This window comes from Micromonas commoda, chromosome 1 (genome assembly GCF_000090985.2).
Source record: "Micromonas commoda chromosome 1, complete sequence".
Taxonomy (NCBI): domain Eukaryota; kingdom Viridiplantae; phylum Chlorophyta; class Mamiellophyceae; order Mamiellales; family Mamiellaceae; genus Micromonas; species Micromonas commoda.
Genome location: NC_013038.1, coordinates 1,941,000 through 1,965,096, shown reverse-complemented (window position 1 = coordinate 1,965,096; position 24,097 = coordinate 1,941,000). Strand labels below are relative to the sequence as shown.

The 24,097-nt window shown below is 64.6% G+C and overlaps 15 protein-coding genes across 15 annotated transcripts; 5 read left to right on the top strand and 10 right to left on the bottom strand.

The window, feature by feature from the left end:
• Window positions 1-344: 344 nt before the first annotated feature.
• MICPUN_55581 (predicted protein) lies at window positions 345-2,751 on the bottom strand (the record flags this gene model as incomplete). Its single annotated transcript, XM_002507337.1, has 2 exons — window positions 345-1,189; window positions 1,248-2,751. 2 exons carry the CDS (start codon window positions 2,749-2,751, stop codon window positions 345-347), a joined length of 2,349 nt encoding a protein of 782 aa, XP_002507383.1.
• Window positions 2,752-3,108: 357 nt separating this feature from the next.
• MICPUN_55580 (predicted protein) lies at window positions 3,109-4,167 on the top strand (the record flags this gene model as incomplete). Its single annotated transcript, XM_002507713.1, has 1 exon — window positions 3,109-4,167. One exon carries the CDS (start codon window positions 3,109-3,111, stop codon window positions 4,165-4,167), a length of 1,059 nt encoding a protein of 352 aa, XP_002507759.1.
• Window positions 4,168-4,250: 83 nt separating this feature from the next.
• On the bottom strand, window positions 4,251-4,688 carry MICPUN_55579 (predicted protein; the record flags this gene model as incomplete). Its single annotated transcript, XM_002507336.1, has 1 exon — window positions 4,251-4,688. One exon carries the CDS (start codon window positions 4,686-4,688, stop codon window positions 4,251-4,253), a length of 438 nt encoding a protein of 145 aa, XP_002507382.1.
• Window positions 4,689-4,860: 172 nt separating this feature from the next.
• On the bottom strand, window positions 4,861-6,435 carry MICPUN_55578 (predicted protein; the record flags this gene model as incomplete). Its single annotated transcript, XM_002507335.1, has 1 exon — window positions 4,861-6,435. One exon carries the CDS (start codon window positions 6,433-6,435, stop codon window positions 4,864-4,866), a length of 1,572 nt encoding a protein of 523 aa, XP_002507381.1. The 3' UTR covers window positions 4,861-4,863.
• Window positions 6,436-6,688: 253 nt separating this feature from the next.
• Window positions 6,689-9,552, bottom strand: MICPUN_98594 (predicted protein; the record flags this gene model as incomplete). The annotated part of the gene is made up of 4 exons (XM_002507334.1): window positions 6,689-7,077; window positions 7,164-7,377; window positions 7,442-8,011; window positions 8,086-9,552. 4 exons carry the CDS (start codon window positions 9,550-9,552, stop codon window positions 6,689-6,691), a joined length of 2,640 nt encoding a protein of 879 aa, XP_002507380.1.
• Window positions 9,553-9,710: 158 nt separating this feature from the next.
• MICPUN_98593 (predicted protein) lies at window positions 9,711-10,148 on the bottom strand (the record flags this gene model as incomplete). The annotated part of the gene is made up of 1 exon (XM_002507333.1): window positions 9,711-10,148. The coding sequence occupies one exon, from the start codon at window positions 10,146-10,148 to the stop codon at window positions 9,711-9,713; it is 438 nt and encodes a 145-aa protein (XP_002507379.1).
• A 365-nt stretch (window positions 10,149-10,513) lies between these two features.
• MICPUN_55576 (predicted protein) lies at window positions 10,514-11,167 on the top strand (the record flags this gene model as incomplete). The annotated part of the gene is made up of 1 exon (XM_002507712.1): window positions 10,514-11,167. The coding sequence occupies one exon, from the start codon at window positions 10,514-10,516 to the stop codon at window positions 11,165-11,167; it is 654 nt and encodes a 217-aa protein (XP_002507758.1).
• A 648-nt stretch (window positions 11,168-11,815) lies between these two features.
• MICPUN_77016 (predicted protein) lies at window positions 11,816-12,217 on the bottom strand (the record flags this gene model as incomplete). Its single annotated transcript, XM_002507332.1, has 2 exons — window positions 11,816-11,953; window positions 12,074-12,217. Coding segments are annotated over 2 exons (282 nt in total), but the record flags the coding sequence as incomplete, so codon positions are not given.
• A 1,209-nt stretch (window positions 12,218-13,426) lies between these two features.
• On the top strand, window positions 13,427-15,250 carry MICPUN_55574 (predicted protein; the record flags this gene model as incomplete). The annotated part of the gene is made up of 4 exons (XM_002507711.1): window positions 13,427-14,359; window positions 14,437-14,548; window positions 14,613-14,740; window positions 14,843-15,250. 4 exons carry the CDS (start codon window positions 13,427-13,429, stop codon window positions 15,248-15,250), a joined length of 1,581 nt encoding a protein of 526 aa, XP_002507757.1.
• A 1,162-nt stretch (window positions 15,251-16,412) lies between these two features.
• On the bottom strand, window positions 16,413-17,211 carry MICPUN_93292 (hypothetical protein). The gene is made up of 2 exons (XM_002507331.1): window positions 17,153-17,211; window positions 16,413-17,008 (listed from the first exon to the last, which is right to left on the bottom strand). Exons 1-2 carry the CDS (start codon window positions 17,182-17,184, stop codon window positions 16,654-16,656), a joined length of 387 nt encoding a protein of 128 aa, XP_002507377.1. The 5' UTR covers window positions 17,185-17,211; the 3' UTR covers window positions 16,413-16,653.
• Window positions 17,212-17,382: 171 nt separating this feature from the next.
• On the top strand, window positions 17,383-18,331 carry MICPUN_55572 (peptidyl-prolyl cis-trans isomerase; the record flags this gene model as incomplete). The annotated part of the gene is made up of 2 exons (XM_002507710.1): window positions 17,383-17,472; window positions 17,608-18,331. The coding sequence occupies 2 exons, from the start codon at window positions 17,383-17,385 to the stop codon at window positions 18,199-18,201; spliced, it is 684 nt and encodes a 227-aa protein (XP_002507756.1). The 3' UTR covers window positions 18,202-18,331.
• A 63-nt stretch (window positions 18,332-18,394) lies between these two features.
• MICPUN_96898 (predicted protein) lies at window positions 18,395-20,207 on the bottom strand (the record flags this gene model as incomplete). The annotated part of the gene is made up of 2 exons (XM_002507330.1): window positions 18,395-18,716; window positions 19,234-20,207. The coding sequence occupies 2 exons, from the start codon at window positions 20,205-20,207 to the stop codon at window positions 18,395-18,397; spliced, it is 1,296 nt and encodes a 431-aa protein (XP_002507376.1).
• Window positions 20,208-20,529: 322 nt separating this feature from the next.
• Window positions 20,530-20,919, bottom strand: MICPUN_55569 (predicted protein; the record flags this gene model as incomplete). The annotated part of the gene is made up of 1 exon (XM_002507329.1): window positions 20,530-20,919. One exon carries the CDS (start codon window positions 20,917-20,919, stop codon window positions 20,530-20,532), a length of 390 nt encoding a protein of 129 aa, XP_002507375.1.
• A 196-nt stretch (window positions 20,920-21,115) lies between these two features.
• MICPUN_78155 (predicted protein) lies at window positions 21,116-22,682 on the bottom strand (the record flags this gene model as incomplete). Its single annotated transcript, XM_002507328.1, has 4 exons — window positions 21,116-21,442; window positions 21,567-21,872; window positions 21,939-22,073; window positions 22,161-22,682. The coding sequence occupies 4 exons, from the start codon at window positions 22,680-22,682 to the stop codon at window positions 21,116-21,118; spliced, it is 1,290 nt and encodes a 429-aa protein (XP_002507374.1).
• Window positions 22,683-22,922: 240 nt separating this feature from the next.
• MICPUN_55567 (predicted protein) lies at window positions 22,923-23,565 on the top strand (the record flags this gene model as incomplete). The annotated part of the gene is made up of 3 exons (XM_002507709.1): window positions 22,923-23,114; window positions 23,207-23,307; window positions 23,367-23,565. 3 exons carry the CDS (start codon window positions 22,923-22,925, stop codon window positions 23,563-23,565), a joined length of 492 nt encoding a protein of 163 aa, XP_002507755.1.
• Between the last annotated feature and the right edge of the window lie 532 nt (window positions 23,566-24,097).

Sequence of the window (24,097 nt, the reverse complement as noted above, 5' to 3'; positions counted from 1 at the left end):
CGTATCCTCAGCCACCGCCCGGACGTCTCGTTGTAATAAATCTCTTCATTCATTGGACTTAGTGGTAGCGAGCGCGAGGACGCCGGACGAAGCTCGTCACCCCTTCCCCCCCGCGCGCTGACTCGCCGTCTATTCCGTGTCCACTCGACGCCGGCTCGACCCGACCGCGTCAGCGCTCATCTCTCGTCAATCATCATGTACCACCCTTCGTGTTATTATATATTAAGGTTTAACGAAGGTAAAAGTTAAGCGAAGAACAGACGAACAGACGCGGTCCCCGAGCGGAATCGAACTCCCGACCTCCGCGTCACCGAACGACCGAGCGACGGTCCCCTCCCGTCCAATCACACAACCTCCGGGTCGATGGCGTCCGGCTTGGCCTCCTCCTCTTTCGTCTCCTCCTTTGGCTTCTCGGGTGGCACGAACCCGCCGGCGGATGAGGCATCTCCGGAAGCGTCACCGGAAGCGCCTCCGACAGCCTGGCCCATGAGGTCGAAGATCTTCGCCGCGAACGCCGCGGGCTCGTCGATGGCGAACCCGGAATTGAGCAGCGCGGCGTCGAAGAGGAGCTCAGCGGTCGCCGCACACGTAGCCGTCTGACCCGCCGCCAGTTTTGCTTTCAGGTCCAAAATCACGGGCGACTTGGGGTTAATCTCCATCGTCTTCTTACCCTTCATGTACTCCTGCGCGCGGTTGTCGCCCATGGCCTGCGCCTTCATGATGCGCTCCATGTTCGCGGACCAGCCAAACTTGGACGTGACGAGGATGCACGGCGTGTCCGTCAGGCGCTTGGACACCGCAACCTTTTCAACCTTGCCCGCGCCGAGCGTCTCCTGGAGCCAATCCGTCAGCGGCTTCATCTCCTCCTCCACCTCGGTCTGGCGCTTCTTCTCCTCTTCGTCCGTCTCGCCGAGGTTGAGGTCCTCCTTGGAGATGTCCACGAGCTTCTTCTCCTTGTACTGCGTCAGGTTGGCCATCGCGACCTCGTCGATGGGGTCGATCATGAACAAAACCTCGTAGCCCTTCTTGGCGAGTTGTTCGAGGAAAGGCGAGTTCTCCGCGGCGGCGCGGGTGTCCGCGGCGACGTAGTAGATGTCGGGTTGGCCCTCGGGCATCGCATCGATGTACGCGTCCAGGCCCTTGACTTTGCCCTTCTCCGTCTTGCTCGTTTGGAACCGGAGGAGGGAACCTGTTTAAAAAAAAACACGTCAGTCTAATTGCCCATACAAAGATTAAAATAAACTCACCGAGGGTATCCCTGTTAGCGGCGTCTTCGATGACTCCCAGTTTGAGGTTACGGCCGAACGCGTCCCAGAACGTGTCGTAATCGCCGTTGTCCCGCTTGGCAATCTCATTTAACATGTCGAGGGTCTTGCGGACGAGCCTCTTGCGCATGACGCGGACGACGCGGGACTCTTGGAGAATCTCGCGGCTCACGTTGAGCGGTAAGTCGTTGGAGTCCACCACGCCTCGGACAAAGGTGAGGTATCGGGGGAGTAACGACTCGTCGAATTCGTCGCTGATGAACACCCTGCGAACGTACAGCTTGATCGCCTTGCTTTTGGCCATCATGTCCTGCTGCTCGAACGGCGCCATGCCGGGGACGTAGAGGATGGACCTGAACTCGATGTCACCCTCCACGGCGAAGTGGTTGTACGCCAGCGGATCGAGAAATTCCTTAAACGTGGATTTGAAGAACTCGTTGTAGGCGTCGGCCTCGACCTCGCGCGGGGAACGGACCCAGATGGGTTTGTCGTTGTTCGTCACCACAAACTCCTGGACGTCCTCGTACTCCGTCTTCATGACGGGCTCGGGCGCGGCGTCGGTGAACTCCTCGCCTTTGGCCTCGGCTTCGATTTTCTTTTTGTTGTACTCTTCCGTGGCTTTAGCCGTGGCGTCGACGTCTTCAACCTGCTTGGGCACGGACTTGGTGGCGAAAACCTCGATGGGGAAGGAGATGAATTCAGAGTACGTCTTGACGAGGTTCGTCAGCCTCGCGTCCTCGGCGAACTCCTCGGCGCCCTCCTTCAGGGACAGGACGATCTTGGTGCCGCGAGCGGGGGCGGCGTCCGATGCGGCGGCTTCTCGGATGGAGTAGGAGGAGGAATCGATCTCGGACTCCCACACCCACGCCTTGTCGTCGGTGTGGTTCTTGGTGACGACGGTGATCTTATCGGCGACGAGAAAGGCGGAGTAGAACCCGACGCCGAACTTGCCGATGAGGTTATCGCCTTCGGATTGCGACTGGAGCATCTCCATGAATTTCGCCGTGCCCGATCGCGCGATTGTGCCCAGGGATGAGACGAGATCGTCGCGGGTCATGCCGATGCCGGTGTCCTCGATGACGAGCGTCTTGGACGCCGGGTCGCCCTTGATCTGCATCTTCATCTCGCCGTTCGCAGCCATGACGTCGGGGTTGGACACGGACGTGAATCGGAGTTTGTCGAGCGCGTCCGATGCGTTGGACACGAGTTCGCGGAGGAAGACGTCCCTGTTGCTGTACAGGGAGTTGACGATGAGGTCGAGGAGGCGGTTGACCTCGGCCTGGTACTCGTACGTCTCGCCGCCGCTCGCGGGCTTCTCCTCGGTGGCGGCCTCGGCGCGGACGATAGTCAGGGGGTTAACGCGCGCGCGACGCTTGGCGGCGAGCTTCGAATGCGCGAACGGCTTTGACGCGCGGCGCGCGAGGGCGGCGCGCGAGGGCGCGGCGGCGAGGGCGGTCATCGCGGAGGTCATCGCGGCGGCGGACATCGTCGTCGTCGCGGACGGACGGATCGTTTCGTGCGGTGGTTCTGGTCGGGCGCGAAGGCTTGCGTGTCGCGCGCGATCGAAGGATGCCGACGCCACGAAAAAGAGCGGCGGCGGAGATAAGAAAGCGCCCGAAGTCGAAGGACGTGGAAGATCGCTGAAAGATGGCTTCGATCCGAACTGCTCCGCCGTGCGGTTTGGTGGTCGAAACGTGAAATAGAGGGTGTGTGGAAAAACGTTATATAGTTAATCGGTGAGAAAGAACGATGCAATTGGCATTAACCGGGCGATGGCGATGGCGAAGGCGATGTTGTGAGTCGCCCCTGTCGCTTGGGCCGCTCACGCACAGTGCGGGGCGCCATGGCCCCGCACGAGAACCTGTTCTTCGTCGAGAAGCACTACAACGACTCCCTGTACAGAGGCCAAAGGAAGGGAACGACGCACACGGACAGGGAGATCCAGGCGGCGGCCAATCTCCTGGGCCGCAGAGGCGTCGTCGCGGACGAGCGCACCGCGCTCGCGACGCGTCGCGCGCGCGAGCACGACCAGCGCATCGAGCGCGTGCGCGCGAGCGGTGAATCGTTGCGCGGCGGCGACGTCGTCATCCTCGGCATGGGCGGCGGCGGGCGGGCGGGCGCCACCTCGGGAGACGACGGCGGCGGGGGTAAGAGGGCGACGCGGGAGTGGGACGGATGCGTCGCGCGCATCGACGTCGCGAACCTCGCCGCGGGTCGGCACGGGACGACAAAAACGCGAAAACGGGGCGAAGACGAGTCCCCGCGACCGGTCCAAAAGCTCGACGCGGGTAACAGGTGGAAGACGGAGGCGAGGATCGCCGCGGGGGGGACGGGCGGGAGCGCCGAGTTGGAACGCGCGAGACGCGCGGCGCACGCGTTGGACGGGGGAACCGACGCGCCGGGTGACGGGGCCTCGATCGGGCGCCAGATCCAATCGTCCAATCATCCCAGTCATCCCGACGACGACGACGACGACGCGCCCGTGGTGGTGTTACCCGAGGATCTCGAGTTCGGCGACGACGGGTGGTCGCGCGGCGGCGGCGGCGCCCTAGACAGGGTTCGATCCGGCGACCTCGCGGTTCCACGAAACGCCGCCCTCGAGCGCGAGATATCCGAGTCGGCGGCGAGAGCGGTTGAGCGAGAGGACGCGGAGGCGTTCGATCGGGAGGCGGCACAGGCGGCGGCGGCGCAGCTCGCGGAGCGGGATGCCGCGCGACGCCGGAAGCTGGCGGCGGCGCTCGCCGAACGACGGGACGTCGCGGCGGCGGGTGAAGGGCCCGCGATGAGCGCGGATTCGACTCATGGGAAGAAGAAGAGGACGAGGAAGGGTCTGAAAAAAGCTCATCTTTTGGTGTCCTTCGGCGGCGACGACGACGACGAAGACGCTTCGTTGGGCGCCTAGCTAGCGCGAAGGGTTAGCGACCGCCGCGTCTTTATCGTAGACTAGCTAGTTAATAGAGTATTTTTATCAGTCGAACCTGCGAACTAATCGCGCTTCTTCGCCTTCATCTCCGCCTCGGCCTGTCTCATCGTTCGTCGAAGGCTCCCTGGTTTTGCCACGCCCCCCTTGCCTCGCCGCTCGCGAGTCTCGAGGTGGTGTCCGTACAGGATGAGCGCCGGGCACACGAGCAGGGTGACGAGCAGGATCCAGTAGTGCGCGCCGTCGCTCGGGAGGATCGTGCCCAGGAGTTCGCGAACCGGCGCGAGCGTCTTCTTCGTGGACTGCGACGTTGGATGGCGACGTCGGGCGGGGTCAGGGCGCTTGAACTGCGGAGTTTGCGCCGGCGACGAATACGGATGGCGACACGACTCGGGGGTGAAGGAATGGGGTTTCGGGCGGTCCACCGGGGATGGACTCGCGGGGTCGGTCACCTCGAAGAGAACGTCGAACTCGTTCGCGAGGAAAGCCGGCCCGGGCGCCATGCCCTCGCGCGTCTCGCGCGTTCGCTCGCGACACTGGCGACGCGAATGCGTCAAAAAGCAACAACACGCAAAAGACACGCAAAAGCCACGTTTTGACAGATGTCGCAGCAAACCAGTCGAAGTCGCTAACAACGCACGCGTGCTCCGATTAAAACTCGCTACTAGCACGCAGTCATCACGACGTCTCCGAGCCGCCGCTCGCCGCCACGATCGACTCCAACATGACACTCAACCGGTCCAGTCCCGCGCCGAAGTTGGTGTCGAGCTCGCCCGCGCCCTCGACGTAGTTGCAAAAGTCGATAGCCTTGACCCGCACGGGAATCGAACCCTCGTCCATCCCAGCCGCCGAACGATCCGTTCGATCCCCCTCGTACACGATCAACACGCTCGAACCGAGCAGGTGCAGCTCGCGCTGCGTGGCGAACCACGCGCGCATCGACGCGATCTGTCGCAAAGCCTCCGAGTACACCTCCTTGCAAACGCGATTCTTCTTTTCGTATGACGTGATTGGGGCCCGACTCGAACGATGAGCTCTTTCCTCGGAACCGTCGGAACACGAAGCGTCGCGAGCGTTTCCAGAAACGGCCGCGGGTGCACCAGACGAGCTCGACCCCACGCGCGCGATCTCGTCGCACGACCCGGCGTCCTCGTCGCAGTGCACAGAGTCGCAACCGGCGTCATCATCTTCGGATTCTGCATCACCGTCGTTTGATGACCCGAGGCCCACGAACTCCTCCAGCGCGCGTCGCGCGTCCTCTTTGGTGCACAACCCCCGCGCCCACGAGTACGGCCGGGTGTTGCGAATCCATCCGTCGGGGTACGATCGCGCCCCCTCCGAACGAACCTGCCTCAAACGCTTAACCTTCGCCGGCGGCGAAGACCTCGATTCGTCAATCTCCGCCCAACCCTCGTCGTTTTCCGTCAAAAGTTCGTCATTGCGCCCCCCCCCTCCTCCTCCTCTCCGCCCCCGTCGTTCCCACGTCTGCATGCCGCACACCTTGAACCCCACCTCGAACTGACCGCTGCGTTTGTCGTGCGCGCTGCGCTTCGCCACGTACGCGCTGTCGTGTCCCCGTTCGCTGTACGTCCTCAGACCCACTTTCAAGTCGATGACGCACGGTTTGCGAAACCCCGCGGTGACGTCTTCCAGTCGTAGGAACACCGCGCGTTGCCCCCTGGACGCGGCGTCTCGAGCGGCTGCGGCGGTCGGGTCGTCTCCCGCGACGGAGACGATGGTGGACGGGTCGACGACGAGGACGCCGTGGAACTTGGGGACGAAGGGGGCGATGCCGGCGAGGGAGGTGGACCTCGTAGGCGGCCCGCCGGCTTTGCCGCCATTCCTCCCATCGGCATGATCCTTCTTCCGCGAGCAAGCCTCGTCGTCGTCGTCGTCGTCGCCGCGCTCGACGCCCTTCCAGACGCGCTCGTAAAACGCGAGCTCCGCGACGCCCTTCCTGTCGTCCGGCGCGGGCTTGAGGAAGTGCCCGCTGTCGTCCACCAACGACGGGAGGCCGACGCCCTTGGAAGAGTGCCCCGCCACCTGGTTGGGCGCCACGCGCAACGACGCGAGCAGATCTTCAACCTCGAGGACGGAGGATGGGGGAACGTCGTCGCGCGGGGGGTCGTCGTCGCGCGCGGTGGGGTGCACCGCGGGCGGCGGGTCCGACGAGACGCGAGTGGAGTCGCTGAGATGCGAGGGCGATCGATCGTCGCGCCACGGCGCGCGAGCGGCGACGACGCCAGCCATGGCGCCCCTCTCGACTGAATGACTGCCACGAAGAAGTTTCCCTCCGCTTCGCATCATCACGGCGGCTGGCTGGAGCGCGCAAATCGCCAACCGCGGTTTTCAACCCTCGAAAAGGAATAATATCCTCCACCGCGAAACTCGCACGGGCAAACAGTCACGGGTGAATCAGTTTACCGTTTACGCGCCTTCGAGACCAGCAGTTTCACTCATTTATGTATTCACAAAAAAGAAAGAAAGTAACGTCACCCACGCCTCACGCGTCCTCCGCCTTGGCGAGCAGTCGTCTGTACGCCTCCGCAGCCTCCACGAACCGCCTCGTCGCGTCCCGTCGCGCCGCCTCGGTCTCGTTCGCGAACTTATCGGGGTGCCAACGCAGCGCGCAGCGCCTGTACGCGCGATCGAGCTCCCTCTTCGTGTGCCTCGCATTCGCGTTGATCCCTCCGTTTGCGTTAGTGTCGAGCCCGAGTGCGATTAGCGATGCTCGATCCGACTCGTCCACCGCCGACGCCTCCCTCGTCTCCCTCTCCCGCGCCGCGTCCCTCGCGGCTCTGGCGCGCTGGAACCTCGCGCGGTCCGCGCGCTCCGCCGCGGCCGTCTCCAGCCGCCACCGAGCCGTGGGCGGGTGCGACTTGTAATCGCAACCTGCGAACAAATAAAACAAAACTCGGCGTCAAATAAATACATACACATCGATCCCGTACAAAAATAAAAAAAATAAACGCACTTACCGCAGATGGAACAAAACGCCATCACGCTCGGATCCGTGGCTTCGTCGGCGGTGTGAACGACGGTGAACTTGGCACACGCGCGCGGGCCGCACCGTTCACACCCGCCGCGTTCGGCTCTTTGGAAACAGTCCAAGTGCGTGGTTTCGATGAACGCGCCGGTTCGTTTCGCTTTACGTATCCGAGCAGCCGATTTCGCCACTCGTTCTTTTCGATCCTGTTTTAAAAAAAACACATGTCATACAAATTGCCCATACATACAAAGATTAAAATAAACTCACCGATTCCGCGGTTCTCGTCGCTTCGCACTCGCGACGCTCTTGGCGCTTGGCGCGTAGGAGCTCGCGGTTCGTGGCGTGGCACTCCGCGGGGCACCCGCACCGCGCGCACGTTCGCGCGCCCGGGACGAACGTAACGGTCGAAGACGAAACGGTCGGATTCGAACGGTCTCTCGGTCCGTGTGGCGAAGAAGAAGAAGAATCCGACGCTTCGCCGGGTGCCTCGACGAGTTCGGCTCGAAGGTTTCGCACCTTCTCCTCGTACGCGCGCCACGCGTCGAACGCGGAAAACCCGGCGCCGGCCGCTACGGGGTTCGAACCCGCGACGTTCGAACCCGCGTTTGGAGCACCGACCGTCGTGTTATTCTCCGGGAGGAGGTACGGCAGCGGAGGGGTACCCGGGCTCGTGCCAACCGCGGTACCCGCGTCCCAATCCGCGATGGAGGCAAACGCGAAACACGGCGCGACGACCCCACAAACTGGACCCGAACCGTCACCTGGACCAGGACCCGCCCCTCTCTTGCGACAAGTCCTGCACGGACCCCTCGCGACGCCCGAGAAATCCACGGATCCCTGCAAATAAAAAAACCAGACGTCATGCATTCAAATTGCCCATACAAGCAAAGAGAAGATTAAAATAAACGCACCATCCGGTCCCTCGTCGACTCGTTCAAGATACCGGCGAGTTCGTCCGCGCCGAAGACGTCGTCTGGTATCGAAGACGCGGATCCGGTCCCGTCGTCTCCGCCGTGGAACTCTTCGTACCCGCGGCCGTTCGCCTTCTGAGTTTGCCTTTTTCCAAATGACCGATTCGCGTCGTCCGAATGTTGGCCCGCGCCGAATGAGCCGCCGCCGTGTTTGCGCTCCCACTGCTCGCGCTCCCATCGCTCAGCCCACTCCGCGGACGACGACGACGACGACGTCGTCGCCGCGGATGCGCCGTTTCCGTTTCCGTCGGTGTCGGAGTCTGACGAGGACGAATCCATGAAACAGAAGCCGTTTTCTGCGGAGGAGCGGGGGGGAGAGCGGTGGTTGGAGCGGTCGGCGGAGTGGTCGGGGCGAAGCGCCGATCGCGACGTCTGAAACTCGCGAAAGAATCGCAGAGATTCCTCCTCCTTCTCGGCGTCCTCCGCGACCAATCGCTTTCCGCCGTCGTCGACGACGACGGACTCCGTATCCTTCTCCTCTTCCTCCTTCGCTTCCACCTCCTTCGCCGCGTCCTTCTCACCACCCCCTTTCTCACCCCCTTTCTCCACCACCTCTTCCTCCTCCTTCTTCTCAACCTCCTCCTCCTCCTTTTCCTCCTCGTCCTCGTCGTCGCTCGAGGATTCGACGCTGACGGGGTTTGAACCCGCGACGTCACGACCCGGATCAACCCCTTCGACCGGCCCGTCCACCCCGCCGTCCCCCGCCCGCAACCCCGCGGCTTCATTCCTGGCGAAATCGCGTTCCCTCGTCGCCACCGTCGCCTCGCGCCGCGCGCTCTCCGCGGCGTCGTTCAGCTCTCGAACTCTGACACGAAGCGACGCCTCCTCGACGCGAAGCGACGCGAGACGGGACTCGAGCGAAGCCGCGAGCGACCGTTTCTTCTCTTCGTCTGACCGTTTTTTTTTCTCAAACGCCGCGACCGACGCGGCGAACGCGTCCAGAGCTCCGTTCAACGCGGCTCGCAGCGCGTCGGCGGCGGCGACCAGAGGCGATGGAGACGGCGGGGCCGTGCGTGGTTCGGGTCTCGGCGGCGGTGGACGGTGACGCGTCGGGGAAGGTTCGCGGTGGGGGCTCGGGGTCTGGGTTGAGGTCTGAGACGGGTCTCCGGCGCTTGCTCCGGCGCCCTTTCCGGCTGTTTCCAGAGACGCCAGCGACGCCGCGTACGAGGCGTTGGTCGGGTCGAGTCTCACCGCCACCTTGAACGCGCGCCGGGCGTCGTCGAGTTTGCCGAGCGCGAGGTTCGCCTCGCCGACGCGAGCCCTGTCAGCAGCGGAGGAGCGGGTCAGTCGTAAATGAAGCTTTTTCCGAGGTGAAAGTATGGTGTGAAAGTACCTGGCTTTGGCCCACTCGGGTTCGATCGCGACCGCGCGCGTCGCGTCGGAGAGGGCGCCGGACGGGTTCTTCATGGCGAGGCACGCCGCGGATCGGTTGCTCCATCCGCGCGCGTCGCCCGGCGCGAGAGATATACCCCTGCGAACGGGTCAAGCGCGAGTCGTTAATGTTAGTTTGCAGACTGACAAAAAAAATATGGGTTTGCGAAAGGGAGACGACGGCCCTGAGCCCCTTACTTGGAGTAGGCGAGGAGCGCCCTGTGGTAGTCGCCCCGCGCGAACGCGTCGTTCCCGCGCTCGCGCGCGTCCGCTCCCTCGTCCACCGCGTGTTTCCCAGCCTCGCACCCGCACCGCGTGCAGTTGGTCATGTCGTCCTTGTTGCACGGGTGCCTCAGATCGCCGCGGCGCCTCGCCTCCTCCCAGGCGTCTTTGCCGTAGTCGCGCGTCGCCTTGAGGTATCCGCCCGGGCACTCGCGCGCGTCGCAGACGGTGCACGCGCCGCGGCATATGCCGAACAGGTCGCGGGACGTGAACGGGGCGGTGAGGTGCTTCTCGAGCTGAGCCTGTTCCGCGTCTCGGGTCGTATGGGCGGATGACGACGCGCGAGGATCGCTCGCGAGATCCGCGGCGGTGATGACCCGGCGAGGCGGGGGTGGAGCCGCGGGAGCCATGCCGGGCGCGTTCGCTCGTTCGTCGTTCGCGGCGAACGTCTCTCAACGGGACGCGCGGTGGTGCGTCGAGCGGCGACGACGCGGCGCTCCGGCGCGCGTGCGAGTGGCGAGGGGTGGCGACGCGTCGCTCGTTCTCTCGGCGCGTCCGAGGCGAGCGAGCGTTTTTTTTTTCCCCGGCAGACTGGACTCGCCGGCGCCGAATAACTTTCAGCCCGAGCCTCGGCTCGTGGAAATGTCTCAGCGAGGAAAGGAGGTTTGCCTTCTCGCCCGCCTCGACGAGCGTGCGAACAGAACCGACACCGGCGGTAACCATCGCGTCACTCGCGTCGCATCCCGCGCGTCACTCCATTCCGCCGCCGCGCCCGATGACGCGCCGCGACCCGCGCTCGCGCCAGTCGTCGTCGTCGTCGTCGTCGTCGAACTCTCGCCCGCGTCGTCGCCTTCCTCGCTACGCCCTCGTGGTCGCGTTGTTGCTCGCGTCCTTCTCGACGACCCGCGCGGAGGCGAACGCGCGCCAAACGTCGCGACCAGCCCCGGCGGTCGTCGAGGTGGCGTCACCGACGAACGCGTCACCACTACCCGACGCGTCACCACCACCCGACGCGTCACCACCACCCGACGGCAGGTTCCTCGGGTGGTGGTGGCTTCACAAGTGGATGCCCCGAGTCGTGTACGTCGTCCCTCACGGAGTGTACCTCCCTCACGGCCCAAAACCCGACCCGTACCCGCCCGTGGTGCCCCCGCTCGTGACACCCAACTGCCCGGAGGTGGTCACAACCAACGGCGCCCCGGTTCGCGACTGCTGCTGCCGCAGCGGCTGCGCCATATCCGGCACGCAAGGACCCGCTTGCGCTGGGCCAGGAGACACGAACAGGTGCCAACCGGGGCAGAGGCCGTGCAACCCGTGGTGCGACGCTTTCGCGGGGGGGTGCGGGGCGGGGGTGGCGACGCCGTTTTACGGCTATGGGGCGTACGCCGACGTGTCGAGGCGCGCGGGGACCACCGCCGAACGCGACTAGCTAGCCCGCGAGCTCACTCACTAAACCTTGGGCCCGGTCGTCGATGGAAGGTTATCCGTCGTCTGTTTCTCGTACGTATAAAAAGAGGTATACTCTCCACAGCTCATCGTGGGGGGGGGAACGCTCGGGTTCCGTCCGTCGTCGCGGTTCGTTCGTCCTGCCTCACGCGACGCATCGTGCCTCGTCCACAAGCAAGCGTTCACAAGCAAGCGTCCAAAATCTTACTCACGCCGCTGCGGCGATTTTGTCGATGGCCTGGAACAACAGGCTCAGCGCCACGCCCGCGACGATCGGCGCCGCCCACCCCTCGTTCCTCCCGCCGACGTCACCCCGAATCGCGAATCGGGCGGACCCGTCGCCGAGCGTCGCGGTGAGCGCGTCGAGGACTCCGCCGCCGCGGGCTCGAACTCGGCCGGACAGGGCGTCGTTCTTTGAAAACTTCGTCGGGAGGTCCCCGGCGTCGACCGACCCCGTCGCCTCGATCCGTTCCCTCGCCGCCGCCGCCGCCGCCGCCAGATCCCTCGTGAGCGTCGCAACCTGCGCGCGCAGCGCCGCGATCTCCCCTCGTTCGCCCCCGCCGGGAATCGAACCAGCGACCGAACGATTCCCGCGTTCGAGCCTCGCCGAGACCCGCCTCGCGCGAGCGCCGAATCGCAACGACGACATCGTCTCCGCGGTATCGGCGACGTCCGGGGAGAGGCACACCACGAGCGTCGCCCTGGCGTTTCCCCCCAACGATTCCTGCAGGAGGAACGTGAGCTTCGAGTCCCTGTAAGGAACGTGCGGCTGTAAGGGCGTTTGCTTTGGGACTCCGCTTTTGGAGGTTGCTCCCGAGGGCGAGTCGGCTTCGTCGGCTCCGTCGGGAGTCGAACCCCCGACCGACGGATTCGCTCCGAACGCACCCACCCGGTCCCTCTCCACCAACGCCGACACGACGTTACCCAGCGCGCTGAGCGACTTGTTGATGCCCTTGGCCTCGTCGAGCCTGTCGCCGGCGGCGAGAGATTTCGCCGCTTTTTCGCAACCGGCGAGGTCCACGAGGAAGAGCTTCGCAGATGATCGCGAGGTCCCGGGTTCGATTCCCGCCGTCGCCGCCGTCGTGAAAGTCTCCACGCGGAACCCGACGATGAGGTGCGACCTCGACGAGTCCGCGTTGAGGCCCGTGCGACCGACAGCGCGCCGCGCGCCGGCGGCTCGGAGCCTCTCCAGCGCCTCTGAGCCGCCGTCGCGGTGGTCCACTTCGACCTCGACCGCGCCTCGGACCCACACGCCCCGGTGCGGGCACGTGGCGACGTGCAACGGCGGGATCGCGAGGTCGGGGGATCGATTCCCCGCGGTGGCGGCACCCGCGGGTTCTTCCCGTCCGCGGCTCGACGGTGAGCTCTTCGTCGTCGGAGGAGGAGGAGGAAGGAGGAGGTCTCGAAGGGTTTCGCGGTACAGTTCGACGGCGACGACGTGGACGGAGCACGGCTCGTTCGCGGCGGCCTTGCCGGCGCTGAACGCGGCGAGGTGCGCGACGGCCTGCGCGGAACGGGAAGGTTGGCGGATCGATTCCCCGCGTCAGCGCGCTCGATGGTCGGTTCGGGCGAGTCGCAGGGAAAGGGAGAGGGGGGAAAGAGAAGAGGCGCGGGTTGACTCGACTCGCCCGGGAAATGAGGCCCTCGTCGCCGTCGCCGCCTCCGCCGGGGCCCTCCATCGTGTGTGTCTTGCCCGCGCCGCTCTGCCCGTACGCCATGACGGTGGCGTTGACGCCGCGGACGCACACGTCGTCGAGCGCGGGTTCGAGGCACGCGCGCGCGACGTCGTCGTTGCTCGCGCGCGCGTCGAAAACCGCGTCAAAGGCGAAGGCGGTGGTCGTGGCGTGCTGCGAGGGGGAGTTGGAGGAGGAGGGGGACGGGGCGGCGACGACGCGGATCTCGCGCGCGTCCACGCGCGCGTCGACGGGGGAGGGCGCGCCGCCGGCGCCGGCGGCGTCGCGCGACGGGCGCACGCGGCACACGACGCGCGTGTCGCCCGAGCCGCTCATCGCGCGCGCGGCTGTGACGACCCCTCGGCCGGCGCTAAGTTAACCCTCGGCGAACCCTCACTGACGAAAACCCTTCGCCCTGACGCACAGCTGTGTACACAGCTGGACACAGCTGTGGCTGTCGACAGCCGCGACTCCACCTCCGAGGAAAAGCCACGACGCCGACGAGAGGGCCCGTGCCCGTGCGCGCATCGCCCCAACCCCAGACCCCACCGCGCGCCGCGCAGACGACCATGTCGCGCGCGATCCCCCTCCCACTCGCGCGTCCGCCGGCGCTCGCGATCGTCCCGCGTCGCCCCGCGCGCGCGTCGTCCTCGTCCTCGTCGCCGCGCCGTTCGAGGAGCCTCCTCCGAGCCTCCTCCGCCTCCACCTCCGAACCCTTCCCCCTCGAGTCAACGCACGGCTGCCACACCGGCGGCTGCTGCACCAACGACCTGGTGGCGTCCCTGGAGGCTCGCGCGGGGTGCCCCGGCGCGCTCGAGGACGTCAACCTGCGCGAGTGCGGCGACGGCGACGTCGTCGCCGCGCTGGCGGCGCGCGCGGGGGAGATATCCACCGGTTCGCTCGCGGCTGATATCCTCTGGTACGTGACGTCCACGCCCCGTATGCGCCACCTGCGCGAGTCGGGTCACCTCCTCGACGCGATGTGCGCCAGGCACGGGCCGTTCCGGGCGCTGCACGCGCTGTACAACGACAGCGTCGTGCCGCTGGCGTGGATGCGGGGGGGGGAGGACGCGCGCGAGGGAGGCGACGGACCGACGCCCACGGCCACACCCGTCGCCCGCTCCGAGGACGAGAAAAAAACCGAGAAAAAAGAAGCTTCGACCGCGGCCGAGGACGCGGCAAACGACGACGACGCGGCCGCCGAGCACCTCCGGGTCCGCGACGCGGACAAGGCCGCCGCGCGTGACGCGCTCACGTCCACTCCGCCCAACCCTCGCGCCGCCGCGCGCGCGGACGGCCACCTCCGACGAGACACAGCTGGCGGGAACAAAAGTGATGAACCGACTCTGAGGATGCCGCCGTTCGGGTGGCACATGCCCTACGATTACCTCCCCAGACACCTCGCGTACATCCTCCGCGCGCTCGTCGAGCTCCCTCCGCCCGCCCCCGACGACGCGAACGCACAGGCGAGCGATCGTTCCCCTTTCCCGTCCGGCACCGACGTCATCCGACGCGGCGGGTGAATATCGAAGCAAGTTAAAACCTGACCCACTCCCCCCGCCCCCGCGTGATGTCGCAGGACGATCGCGCGCTGACCGCCAAGTCCGTGGCGCACCTCTGCGGTCTCTTCTCCAGGGACGCGTGGCACGCAGAACACGTCACGCACTCCGACCTCGCGTCCATCGTGAACGGTGAGTTTATTTTCATTTTCGTATGTATGGGCAATTAGTTTGACGTGGTTTTTTTTTACCATAGCATTCGCCGAGGTTCCTGCGGTGCTCGAAGCGGAGCACTGCGGAGATTTTACAAAGACGGCGAGGCGAGCGCTGCGAGAGCTCGCCAAGCCGGTGGAGGCACACGCCGAGGCGTTCACGCCCGCGGAGGTGAGCGTTATTTAATTTACTCGTCGCTCGGACCTTCCGGAAACCGCCCGTCGAGTCGAGCTTCCTCTGCTTCGTTTTCCCCCTCATAGCTATAAAAGACAGTATACTCGTCGGTCGTGCCCTTCGAGGCGCCTTCGGGGTACGTTCGAGCCGCTGAAATCGATCCTTCATTCCGCGCAGGTTTTCGCCGTGGTTCGGTCGTACGAGCGCGCGTACGACGAGTGCTGGGCGCACCATCCGACAGTCTCGGGTTCAAACCCGGTGCCCATCGAACCCTTACCCTCGAGCGGCCACGGTAAGCCGTTATATTCGTCGTCGTCGTCGATTGATCGATACGATCGATACGCGAGGATCGACCGGTGGCCGCGATACGCAAAGACGGCGAGGTTCTACGACAGCCAGTCGGAGCTGAGGGACGGGTGCGTTCCTCCACTCGACCCGGTTCGTTCGATGATTCGACTCGTTTTCACCAATTTCGCTTTCGATTCTGCGCAATCAATCGATGGATAGAATGGATGACCCTCTTCTGACCAAACCCGGCCCCCTCGAACCCAATCAGGTGCGCGGTGACGCGTCGCGTCCTGCGGTCCCTCGCGCCCGTCGCCGCGAAAAACGCGACCGAGTACTCGACGCCGCAGCTCGACGCCGTAGGGTGAGCTAATTTACCCGTACACTTTGCTTCCCTTTCCGCGACCCTCGACCCGTCGCCTCCGTGTGTTATTGACCGATCCGCCGTTTAATAAAATTAACACGCAGCGCCGCGTGCGAGCGGTTCGGGGTGAGCGCCGGAGACGCGGCGGGCGCACACGGAGAGACGTGGAATCAGATCATCGAACGGAGGCGAGCGAGAGACAGGTGAGTTTTAGCGCCGACGGAGCATCTATCCGTACAAATTCTCAACCATACACGTGGTATAGTCGCGGGTCCGATACGACCGCGGGCGACTTCGAACCCGCGACGTCCCACGCCCCCGGGGGATCATCTCCACCGACTCGACCAACCCCGATCGTCGCCCATTCGCCCATTCACCGCGGCTGTTGATCCCGCAGGTTCGTGCTGTCCCGCGAATCCTACGACGACGGGGATGATAATTTCGGGTCGTCCTCCCCGAGGGAGTTCGAAGGGGACGTGGACGCGCCGATGACCAAGCCGGGACAGACGGGGATGGAGTGGGAGTGACGCGCCGGTCCATGAAGCGCGCAGCCGCGTCCGTTCGATGATCAAGTCTGCGATGATCAAGTCTGCGACGCAGGTGCCTTCGCCAGTCAAAGCGCCCGACGTGTGGCTCGACCTTTACATCGTCCAATCCAACGCCGATGATTCACACGTCGGGTCTAAACATTGGTTCCGGACTGGCGAAGACACCTGCCGGCAGGACCATCGATCGGACTCGGAGCGCGCCGGACCGAGGCTTCGTCCGCCCGATGGAACCTCATGTTCCATGCACCGCGGATGCTTTCGCGCGTCGAGTGCCCCACGCGCGAGGAGTCATCGCGACAAATCCGCGCGTGGGGTCTGAGTTAAACCATCGACGCGCGAAAACATCCGCGTCTCGCTCCATCGGGCGCACGTCGCCTCCGTTCGCGCAGGTGCAACCGCGTCGTCGTCTTAATAACTCTCACGACGACGACGACGACGCGAACGAATGGTTTGTTCGAAACATAGACGAGACGAGCACCCGAATGAGTGAATTTACGAATTGCGAGAGAGAGAGCGGAGCGTCCTCCCGATGATGCCGTCGAAACGCGCGCGGCGTCCGTTCGTCTCGCGCCGCCGCGGCTAGCTAATGTCGAGTCTCCGCTGATCGACCCGTTCGGCTCCCTCCGTTTTACCCCCCCCATCTGTCTTCCTCTCCCTCTTTCTCCCCATCGGAATCGTCCATTCGCGACTTTCACGAGACGGTGCTTTCTTCGTCACGAGCTGAGGTAGTGGAGGCACCAGATGACGCCGACCATCCCCCACACCGCGTAGCAGAACTGCCTTCCGCTCTTGTTGTTCACGAACACCGCGTTGAAGTGCTTCAACGTCTCCCCGAGCGTCTCCCCGACGCCTCCCATGGAGTCCCCCATGTTGTCCAGCAGCTTCTTGTGCGACTCGGCCTCGTTGTGGATGTTGTCGGTGATGGACCGAAGCATGGCGACGCGGTCGGACATGTGCCCTATGGCGGCGTCGTTCTCGCGCTCGAGCTGGTCCGGGTCGGCGCGCATCTGCATCTCCACGGAGTTGGCGTCGCCGAACAAGGAGGAGGAACGCGCGGGTTGTCGGCCCCTGAAGACGGGCGGCGTTTTTGGGGGGGGAGGATCTCAGACGGAATTCGAGGGGAGAGCGGGCACCCCCTTGTGATTCCCGGGCCGGGTCGCGGCCCTCGGAGGGGATCCGCGGGGGAAGGGTCGGAATGCGCGTCGCGCTCACCTCACGGCATCGCTCTGGTTCCAGCTGGACATCTCCGGCGAGTGCCTCGCGCGTCGTCGCCGGCCGAAGAGTGTCGGGCTGGGGCGCGGCGAGGGTGACAAAAATTGGGGGAGTTGGAACTTGTGTTGGTTTCGACCGCGACAGACTGTCAAGCTTGCTGGCCTGGATAAGATGCCCCGTCAGTCAGTCGTCGCCGCGCCACCGCCAGCGCGCACAAGACAGCAGCACAGATGTCCTTCGCCGTCGCATCCACCGCGAGCCTCCGCGCGCCCGTCGCATTCCGCGGCAAGGCCGCCGCGCGCCGCCCCGCCCGCGTCGCGGTGCGTCCGCCCGCCCCGTCGACCGAGCCATCCCAGTCATCGCTGGAGAATCAACCCTCCCGTCGTGACGTGGCGTCGTCGCACCTCGTCGACACTCACCCCGCACCCCCCCCGCGCCCCATCCCCGACGCGCAGGCATCCGCGCATACGCACCAACACCCGCGGCCGTCCGTCGCCGAGACCGCATCGCCGGGGCGCTCCGCCGTCGTCGACCGCATCGCCTCCGGCGCGATCGCCCTCGCCACCGCCCTCACCCTCGCGACTTCGCCCGCCAACGCAATCTCCCTCCCGGAAGAGGAGGCCACCAAGCTCATCTGCGACGCCGAGTGCGAGGCCACGATCAACGACAAGGAGCTCTTCACCACGCCCACGGGGTTGCAGTACCGCGACATCGTCGTCGGCGACGGCGTGCAACCGGAGGTTGGTTTCCAGGTGGTGGTGGACTACATCGCCAAAAACGAGCAAGGCCAAATCTTCGACAACTCGCTGGAGAAGGGTAAACCCAACGACGTTCGAATCACCGGCTTGGGCCAGGGCGAGACCAACGTCATCCCGGGCCTGGACGAGGGCATACTCACGATGCGATCGGGCGGCGTGAGGCGCCTGTACATTCCGGGTGATTTGGCGTTTCCCAAAGGGTTGGCGTCGGCGCCGGGACGGCCGAGGATCTCGCCATTCTCGCCAGTCGTCTTTGACGTCAAGCTCCTCTACATCCCGGGACTGGAGTGATTTAGCAGGGAGCGAGGGACGACTGCCGTCGGAATACAACTTATCAGAACATGTCAAAATATATAGGCGGGGGGACGTGCGACGTGCGTAGCGTTTGGATGCGATGAATACACGATGCGAACCCTTTTCGAAGCCGCGACGGTTTCGTTTGTTTACGCGTGTACTCATACTTGTGTTAGACAACCGAATCGAATCAATAGTCGTCGCCGCGCGTGAGCACCTCCTTGCACGTGGGCCGAAGCATGATGGTGTGCTCGTACTGCGCCACGTACGATCCCTTGACGTCCACCAGGGGCGGGTACGGCTGGACGATGCCGTTGTCGCACAGGTTCTTCAGCGCCATGAGGTACTTGGTCTCTCCGATTCGGTCCAAAAAACGTCGGCAAAACGCGAGCGTGCCGAAGTTTCTGTCGATGACGCCGAGGAGCTGCTTCGCCTTTGGCAGCCGGAGCGGGACGTGGCCGACGTCGTAGTTCTTCATGTAGTGCGAGCACTCGAGGTCTTCGCGGACGTACCTGGAGGCGGCGGGTTCGAATCCCGCGCGGGGCGAGGCGTTTAGTTATTATTGGTCGCGTTTTTCGTCGACGGGGAGGGAACGTCCAAAAACCAAACCCGAAACCGTTTGAAACCGTTCGAAAGCGTTTGAAAGCGAGCGAATGTCAAGGCTAAAGGAGGCCACGGGGGCTCTTGGATGCCGCCGCGTGGTACTATGATGCCGGGTTTTTTGCTCTTCGGACCGAGTCAGTTGTGAAGCGCGCCGCCAAGGACGGAGGGAGAAAAACTCTCCCGTTAGGAAAAGCCACGGCATGAGCCGCCGAGCCGCCCGGCGTGTGACACACACCTGGCGGCTACGAACGCGGCGGCGATTGTCCCAACGCGGCGCTCTCGGTCCGTTTACGAAAAGAAAATGGCGAGGAGAGACGGAAACTCAAAACCCTCGGGGACGAGTAAGTAGACGGGGGACCAGGTAGCAGAAACCGGATCGAAACCAAAATCCCCTCGGTTTAGGGTACGGGCTCGGCGCAAACTCACCCTTTGCCGGTGCTTCCGAACGTCTCGATGGCGTAAAACTCCCCTTCCTCCATCCGCGTCGTCTCCCCGCCTCGGACGATCGGCACGGACTTACCCGCGTGGATCTGGTACGGCGCGATGGAGTGCCCGTTGAGGTTACGGCAGCACTTGACTTGGTACGTCTTCCCGTTGAGCTCGATCTCGTGCGACTCCATCACCTCCTCGATCGCCTCGCCGATGTCGCACAGCCTGACGTCGATGCCCGATTCCGCGATTCCGCACTCCGTCGCCTCCCTCACGGCGTCGAGCAAAGGGTCGTACTTTGCGTTGAACGTCTTGGTAAACGCGCAGTCTATTATCCGCCCGTTTATTTGCGTGCCAAAGTCGAATTTGATGACGTCGTCTGCGTCGATGACCGTCGTGTCGCCGCCGTTCGGGGTCCAGTGCGCGGCGATGTGGTTCTGCGAGCACCCGGTAGGGAACGCGATCCCGGCTTCCAGCCCCCGTTCCTCGATGAGTTGCCGGACGGAATTCTCCAACGTCTCGCACACGTCGATGAGTTTCATCCCGGGCTTGACCCAATCGGCGATGTATTTGCGAACCTCCCTGTGCACCTCCGCGCACTGCCGAACCTCGTTGTACATGTTCCGTTCCAGCCGTTCCAGCTCGCGTTTCTCCTCGTTCGTCTCGCGCCACAGGTTATCGTCCTTGTACCGTTGGATCTCGCCTTCCGGGTACGTCCCGTTGAAGAGCTTGGAGACGGGGACGGACGGGGGCGCGGTCTGGCCCGCGGCGCCCGAGCCCGCGGCGCCGCCCCCGCCCCCGCCCCCGCCGCCGGTCTTCTTCTTTTTCTTCTTCTTCTTCTTTTTCTTCGCCGCGGCGGACGGGGCGCCGGCGGGATCGTCCGCGACGTCGTCGTCGCCGGAGGCGTCGCCGTCGTCATCTCCGGCGGCGGCGGCGTCGTCGGCGCCGTTCGTCACCTCGAGCCTCGCCATGGCGGACGCGGCGGCGTCCTCCTCCTCCGTGGGCGCCATGGTCGACGTCGATCGAGGTCGCCCCGGGGGGACGGTAGATTATTCGGATGGAGTTCGGGGCGGCGGGGCGCGCGCGGTCGGGGCGGCTCCGGGCGCGGGTGATGAGTGGGTTTACTTGGAGACATCAGATCGGTCGAGACAGAAGAACTGCATTCGCGCATCGAGGTTGACGGGCGGTGGAATTTCCGGGGTGATGCTTGCTTGCTTGCGACGAGCTCGATCGTGTGCCTAAGCTACTGCGATACAACACGCGACTCGACGCCCCAACCCCCCGCGTCCCGTCCTAATCGTCATCCTTGGGGGCGTACTTCTTGTTCAGCTTGCGCCACAGCAACCGCTCCTTACCCTTGTACTTGCGCAGCAGGTTTGGAATCTCATCCATCTTTCCCGGGTTGTGCTCCGAGTAGAATGCGCGCAGGCGCATTCGCCACTCCGCCTGCGCCGGGTCCAGGCTCCCGTACCCGCCGCCGGGCACCTTGGAAAAGGGAAAGAAGTAGTCCACGACGCCCAGGATCGTGGGCAGGGTGAAGAGCAGGAGGAAGAAGAGGTGCAGGGGGTTGACCCCGAAGATGAGTTTCTTCTCCTCAGCCTTCTTGAATTTGCGCTCCTCGATCTCCTCCTCGCGCTGCTCGCGCGCGGCGGCGCGGCGGACGGCGCCGTCGCCCTTTGGCATCGGTAGCGCTACTACCCGTCACGTGCGGTCTTCGAAGCGCGCGTCGTCGTCCGCGGGGAAACGGAAGCGACGCGACCGGCGTCGACGCGTGTGACGGCCGCACCGGCGAAGTGTTAGGGTTGGCTGCCGCGGCTCACCCGGAAAAATCGGCACCCGACTACCCGAGGGCAAATCATCACCAAATCGTCGTCCCGTCTCAGCTGAGGAAAAATTTGGTGTTCGCAAAGTCTTGCGTCAGGGGGTTGTAGCCGCTGCCGGTGGCCGTCGCGCCGAGGTCCGCGTGCCTGCGCATGAACTCGCGCGTGGTGACCACCTCCGCCGAAGGCCTCGGACGACGCGACGAGCCGTTTTCGAGCCGTTTCGTCCCGCCCGTTCGTGACCTCGCGAACGCGTCAAGGCGAGCCAGGTGGTCAAAGTTTGTCGGAAAGAACACGTCGCACGCGCCGACGCGCTGAAGGTACGTTGGAAGATCCTTCGTACGGCCGCCTGGGGATTGCGTCGCGACGAGCGGCGCGTTGATTCCCTGTGTCGGATCGGGAGGGACGACGCCAGGTCAGCCAACAAGGAAAAACCAAACGAAAACCAAACGAAGAAAGCCAAACGAAGAAAACCAAATGAAGAGAGCCAAAACAAAACACAACACGCACCGGTACGCGAACGTTCGGAAGCGAATCAAAGTCCGCGGCGATGAGCCTGTGCCGCGGCCGTCTCTCGTGCAGCGTCTCGAGCAGCGCCAGGGCACCGGTGGGCACGAACCGCGCGTTCCAATCGCGCGCGCCTCGGATCCACCGATCCGCCATCGCCTTGACGGTGAAACCGAATGAAAAACTTTCGTCTTCGTCACCAATGGCCTCGAGAGCGCGAGAGATGAGCGGATCCCGCAGCGGCTCCTCGCGTTGCTCGAACCCGTCAACCGCGTTATCATCCCCGCGTCGTCGCGCGAACACCCTCGTCTGCGCCAGCCGCGTCTCGTTACCCTCACCGCCACCACCACCGGCGGAAACAATCTTTGTCTCGACCATCGTCGTTCTCGTATCGTCGCGAAGGAGCATCACCCGGTCGTGTGGAAGGTTGTCGAGCACCTCGAGCGCGACGACGAAGCACGCGTCGTCGTCGACGGGTCCCCACCGCCCGGCGTCCAGCGCGTCCCTCCGCTCCACCGAGTACGTCGCCCTACCCCCGTTTCCCCTTCCGTTACCCCCTCCTTTATAAACCCCCCCGTTACCACCTCCGGCGATTACGATGTGCACGTCGTCTCCCAGCTCGCGTCGAACCGTCTCGCGCTGCATCTTCGCCAGCGCCGGGGATATCTCCACCCCGACGTACTCGGTGGATGCGAACACCGTCGGGTCGTCGTCGCGTATGTGCGCCAGTATGCCCGCCGCGCACGTCCCTGTCCCGCCCCCGAGCTCGTATATCCTCAGCGGCGGCGTCTTCCCGACCCGCCGTCGTCGTCGTTCGTCGTCGTCGAGCGGCGCATCCAACTCTGCTTTGTGCGCTCGGAGGATGTGCCTCGCCACCGCGCGCGCGTAGTGCGGCTTGAAGATCTCCACCGGCGTGAGCCACTGCGACGCGAGCGCGTCGTACCGACGCGCCAGCGTTCGCGCGTAATCCTCCTGGCCGAGCAGCGCTTGGAACGGGATGGGCCGCGACATGGCCCCGACGGGAGGGGACGATGCGTTGGCGAAGTACCCGTCGTCGCGGTTGTAGAGCGCCTGGTGAAGGAAATCTCGCAGCAGCCACCCGTCGGTGGGCACTCGCATCCACGGGCGCAGATGTGGACGGACACCGTGATGAAGCGCGCGGTGAAGCGCGCGGCGGGGCGACGCGAGCCGACCCGCGCATCGTCTCACCGTTGCGGCGCTCATGGCGCCCCGCGCCCAACCCCACTGATGATGCGATTTTTGGTTTTCTCGGTCTCCTCCTTCATCACCAACTGTCATCAATCGATCCTTCATTTTTGCGAGCGTCGGCGGCGGGGGCGCCTCACATCGCCGCTCCCCATGGGCCACGGCGACGGCCCCCGCAAGGGCCAGAGCGGCAAGAGCACGCACGTCCACGGCGGTAAGCACGTGAACCGCGGGGGCGCGTTCAAGGCGCACCGCAACGTGAAGCGCGCGGTGCGAGACGTCGACGCGGAGAACGCGCTTCGGTCCCGCGCGTGCGCCGGCGTTTGTCGCCGGTGCGTGCAAAAGGTGCGAGCATCGCATCCCAGCCCAACCCAACCCAACCTCAACTCCCCCCGTCGAGAAGCATCCTCCGCCTGACCCAACCCTTCCCCGCGCAGGTCCAGTGGAGGTTTCAGTTTGGCAAGTACAAGGCGAGGGCGCCCAGCAACAAGGGCAACTGCGGGGAGTGCAAGCTCAAGACGGTGGCGTTCGCGTACCGGTGAGTTTATTTTTAATATTTGTATGGGCAATTAGACTGACATGGTTTTTTATTAACAGGTCGCTGTGCGATAAGTGCGCCAAGGAGCGGCGGCTGTGCCCGGGGTGCGTCAAGCCCCCGGAGCTCGCGCGGCTCGCGGACGGCGACGGCGCGCCGAGCGACGGCGAGGGTGACGGGGACGGGTCCAGCGACGAGGACCTCGACGGCGTGGTCATCACGCACCTCAGCGACGACGACGACGCCGGGGCGGAGGCGTAGGATTTATTAGCCCATCTTCCACCAGCCAGCCAGAGCAAAAGCGATTGCTACGTTGGCTACTACTAGACTGTAAGGACTGTACCAGTACGACCCATCAGAGGACGGCGCGCTCTCCCAGCAGTCGTCGCCTCGCGTCCGCCAGGACCGCGCACCTCGACGGCGTGCTAATCCAATTGCGAACTTATCTGTCATCGCGTCGTCAGCAGCATCCAGTCGATCTCGAACGCTGCGTCGCTTCTCATCGGTTGTCGGTTGTTTTCCATTTTCAGCAGCGCCGCGGCGCAGCCTCGGGCGCGACGGGTCTGTCGCGGACGACGTGGCAGCGCTCCGGTGCCAGCGTCTGGTTCGCTCGGGCGGCTGAGGCGCGGCGCACGTCCGTTCGGTCTCGCGTCGCGCGGGCAGTATCGCAACCTTGAAATTCCCAAGAAGGGCGCAGGCGGTTTAGCTACAACGAACGTAGGTACCTTCGAAAGGTAGCTAGCTAGCTAGAACACCCAATCCGCTCTCGCAGACTCGCCCGAGCGAGCAGGAG